The sequence below is a fragment of the Nilaparvata lugens genome, unplaced genomic scaffold, assembly GCF_014356525.2.
Source record: "Nilaparvata lugens isolate BPH unplaced genomic scaffold, ASM1435652v1 scaffold3842, whole genome shotgun sequence".
NCBI classification, from domain to species: domain Eukaryota; kingdom Metazoa; phylum Arthropoda; class Insecta; order Hemiptera; family Delphacidae; genus Nilaparvata; species Nilaparvata lugens.
Window position 1 is genome coordinate 15,513 of NW_024090478.1, and position 4,431 is coordinate 19,943.

General features: G+C 33.0%; 1 protein-coding gene across 1 annotated transcript; it reads left to right on the plus strand.

Annotated features, from left to right (window-relative positions):
• The first annotated feature begins 764 nt into the window (after nt 1–764).
• LOC120355641 lies at nt 765–4,038 on the plus strand. Its single transcript, XM_039444251.1, has 2 exons — nt 765–2,001; nt 3,560–4,038. The coding sequence occupies exon 1, from the start codon at nt 990–992 to the stop codon at nt 1,989–1,991; it is 1,002 nt and encodes a 333-aa protein (XP_039300185.1). The 5' UTR covers nt 765–989; the 3' UTR covers nt 1,992–2,001; nt 3,560–4,038.
• The last annotated feature ends 393 nt before the right edge of the window (nt 4,039–4,431 follow it).

Consider the following 4,431-nt stretch of genomic DNA (forward strand, 5'->3'; position numbering starts at 1 on the left):
CGGTTAATACTATTTCAGTTAGAAACACTAGTTAACTCAGCATGGCAGTCCGAATTTCGATTCACAGTTTTATCATAGAGATAAGAGCGGAGCGAAAAACAACCGGCCGGCTCGGTATCTCGACTAGAACTGTTGACTAGCTAATTCTTCTTCTTAACTTTATTATTTTGTTTAAAATGTAGTTAAAAAGATGGGCTAACGTTACTAATTACGGCACATTTGTAGCCCCACTATTTTTGAAGATATCAACTCAATTTTTTTTTTAAATGAAAGAGGAAGAAAAAATAGGTGTCGCTAGACTAATTTTAACTCAAAAAAATAATTCTATATAATAATAAAGGAACTTCGAAAATCTCACATGAACTAACCTTATTTTCAGTACTTAGTCAGTATTTTTACTCTTTATTTACTGTTGAAATACTTGTATCTTGTATTTTTGCTCATTTCTAACATTAATTTAAATAAAAACATTAATTTAAATAAAATTTGTCTCAGAATATAATTATTTTATAGTAAATAATTTATATTACGGTACTTTAAACGATTACGATAGTATCAACACTGTGATAGCCTGTGACGTAGTTCATTGGTGCAGGATAAATCGATGTTTATCGATGGTGAATAGAATTATCAGTTTATTGATATCGATAATTTCCTCTACGAAGCTCCTGCATCGATTTCAAGTATCGATTTCAGATTTTGATTTTAGTTTCCTATTGCTTTACAATAATTTTATATAAGAACAATTTAAAATATAAAAAATATAGAAAATTCTCAAACTTTTATTCGTAATTTTTATCTTTATTTATTATATTCTATAAGAATAATAAATCAATAATATATTTTTTATAATTGTTGAACATGATTATTTTCAACTTATTTCAACATGGTATAACTGCATCAGCTTTCAGAGGATAAATTCAATTTCTCGTGTGTGGATTGTAGAATGAAAGTTTGATATGTTGAAGTTATAATTTTTATAGATAAAAATGGCTGGTGAAAAAGTGAATCTGGTGAATATAAAAAAGTGGAGTGATGAGGGGAAATTGTTGATTGATAAGTGTATGGAATGGGGGATTTTGAAGCGTGTTATAGTTTGTTCAGCTTGTGGTCGGGATGAATGTAAAATGACATTACGGAAGTGTAATTCTGAAACAGACGGCTATAAATGGTATTGCAATAATTACAGATCTGAGAACAAGAAGAAAAGGAAAAGATGTGGTTATTCTGTGAATCTTAGACGAGGAACTTTTTTTGAAAAGTCAAAACTTCCGTTGTGGAAAATTATAGGTTTCATATATTTGTGGACAAAAAATGTAGCCGCAAAAGTGATCATTGATGAGTTGGGCATTTCAAATCGGACAGTTGTTGACTGGAGTTCATTCTGTCGGGAAGTGACTTTTGATTTTGCAGTAGTGAGAAAGAAAAAAATTGGAGGACCTGGAAGAAAAGTTCAAATTGATGAGAGTAAATTTGGAAAGAGAAAATATAATCGGGGGCGGGCTGTTGAGGGTCAGTGGGTGTTTGGAGGCATCGATGAGCTTTCTGGAGAGGTTTTCATGGTGGCTGTTGAGAACCGGTCATCAGATACCCTGATACCTATTATCAAAGAGTACATCAAACCGGGCTCAACAATCGTGTCGGACTATTGGAAAGCTTATGATTGTTTGAAAGAAGAAGGCTTTGAGCACTTGAAAGTGAATCACAAAATGAATTTTGTTGACCCACTTTCAGGTGCTCACACAAACAAGATCGAAGCTTCTTGGGGCGCGGCAAAGGCAACTTTGCCACGCTTCCACAGGAAGAAAGCTTTCTTTCCTGGCTATTTATCAAAGTATGTATTTATGAAATCATGCAAATTGAGGAAAGTTGACTGCTTTACTGAGTTCTGTAAGGAAGCAGGAAATTTATATGACCCTGCAAAGCCAAAAGATGGGGAAACCGATGATACTGATGAAACTGACGATTTGGATTTGGATGATATGAACTGATTAGTATAAGGTGAGCACTATTATATTACATTTTATATATATATATATATATATATATATATATATATATATATATATAATATATATATATATATATATATATATTGATATATTATTATATGAATATATAATATTAATACACTTTTTATAATATTGAATGCAGGAATTATTTTGAATTAGCCTATATTTTTTCATTTTATTAGGCTAGGATTGGTTGGATTGGATAAAAAATAGCTTAGGTTGGATTGAATTAGGTTTGGCTTTGCTTTTCTTGTTTGTTAGGTTAGGGTTTGATGAATTGAGTAAGAGTATTTTAAGTTACAAGGACGGGAAGGGGCCTTTTGCAGGCGAGGATGATGTTTCTAGTCAAGGCATTAGTCGATTACACTAAGGTTAGGGGATGCTTGAGTTAGAGAAAGCTTTGTTTAGAAAAAGCTTTGATAAGGGAAAACCTAAGGTTAGGAGAAGCTTAGGTTGGAGTAGCTAAAGTTAGGGAAAGCTCAGGTTAGGTGAAGATTAGATTGGGAAAAAAACTTAGATTAAAAGAAGCTAAGGTTAGGAAAAGCTTAGATTAGGAAATGCTAAGGTTAGGAAGCGCTTAGATTGGGGAAAGATTGGTTTAGAAGAAACCAAGGTTGGGAAAAACTTAGGTTAGGAATAGCTTATGTTAGGAGAAGCTTGGATTAGGAAAAACGTAGTTTGGGAGAAACCAAGGTTAGGAAAACTTAGGTTAGGAAAGCTTAGGTTAGGAGTAGCTAAGGTTAGGAAAAGCTCAGGTTAGGTAAAGCTCAGATTAGGAAAAACTTAGGTTGGGAGAAGCTTAGGTTAGGAGAAGCTAAGGTTAAGAGAAGCTTAGATTAGGAGAAGTTAAGGTGAGATAAAGCTTAGGTAGGGATTAGTAAGGTTGTGAGAAGCTAAGGTTAGGTTAAGTTAGATTAGGTTAGGTTAGGTTAGATTAGGTTAGGTTGGGTTAGGTTAGGGTAGATTAGGTTAGGTTAGGTTGGATTAGGTTAGGTTGGTTTAGGTTAGGTTGGGGTTAGGTTTGGGTTAGGTTAGGTTTGGTTGGGAGAAGCTAAAGTTGGGAAAGGTTAGGTTAGGTTAGGTTGGGTTGGGTTTGGTTAGGTTGGGTTAGGTTTGGGTTAGGTTAGGTTGGGAGAAGCTAAGGTTGGGAAAGGTTAGGTTAGGTTAGGTTGGGTTAGGTTAGATTAGGTTAGGTTTGGTTAGGTTAAGTTAGGTTGGTTAGGTTAGGTTGGTTAGGTTGGGAGAAGCTAAGGTTGGGAAGGTTAGGTTAGGTTAGGTAGGTTAGGTTAGGTTGGGTTAGGTTAGGTTAGGTTTGTGTTAGGTTAGTTTTGGTTAGGTTGGGAGAAGCTAGGGTTGGGAAAAGCTTAGATTAGGAGAATATAAGGTTAGGAAAAGCTTAGGTTAGGGGAAGCTAAGGTTAGTATTTTTTAGGTTGGGATTTGAATTTTTTTTCCTTTTTGTTTTTCCAATTTTCTTGAATCCTACTCTAATCCTAATAATCTTCAGTCATGAATATTTACCTTTATGTTTTTCTTGTTTTGTTTCAGAACAAAAATTGTGGAGAATAACCAAAATTTAAGGCGTTTTATAACAGGTTTCCAGTAACACAGAGTAGCCTATTCATTTCAATTTTACAATCATAATATTGATCAAAATCTTCATTATCATCAGTCATCGGTTTCTCCTTTGGGGTCATATCTAGATCCTGCTTCGTTGCATAAAACAGTAGAGCACTTTCCCTATCTACAAAATGCATGATTTTGTTGATATATATTTTGACAAATAGTTAATGTGGAAGCCTCTTACTTCAAACAATCATATTCTTCCCATAAGACCAACACCTGTTCCACCTTCAACACAAATCTGAACCATCCTTAAAGCCACATGATGCTCCTCCCTCCCATTCTTGAAACCCTTTCTCATAATAATAGGCTATAATTCGGTGCTTTATGCTTATAAATTCAAATTTTTTAGCTCATATATATTTTGGACAAAAATTGAACATAAACTTTCAACATTAAATAGATAGGCTAACCATTTTTTTCGAAAATGTTATTTATTATCAAAATTAGCAAATAGTATAGTTTTGGGCTAAGCCTTTTGTTCTTTCCCAATCATATTCATATGATTGTAATTTCATCCATAAATAAATAAACAATGCTATCCCTCCCCCTATTAGCATTTATATTTTCTATATTAAAATTCAATTCAAATTTACTCTCGTTGATTTGAACCAATTCCATTTTAATTATCACAAAATAATCAAATCATTACTCTTGGTCCATTGTTTTCTTAATATTTAAAACTATTTTATCAACAAATTCAAAAATTTTAGCATTCTTGGATCAAAATTTTCATTTAAATATAACATAGAAGTACCGTAACCTTATAGTTCTGCTATATATCAAAAATAAAAATA

Excerpts from the sequence above, each read along its gene's own strand:
- LOC120355641 (XM_039444251.1), top strand. The coding sequence starts at position 990 with ATGGCTGGTGAAAAAGTGAATCTGGTGAATATAAAAAAGTGGAGTGAT.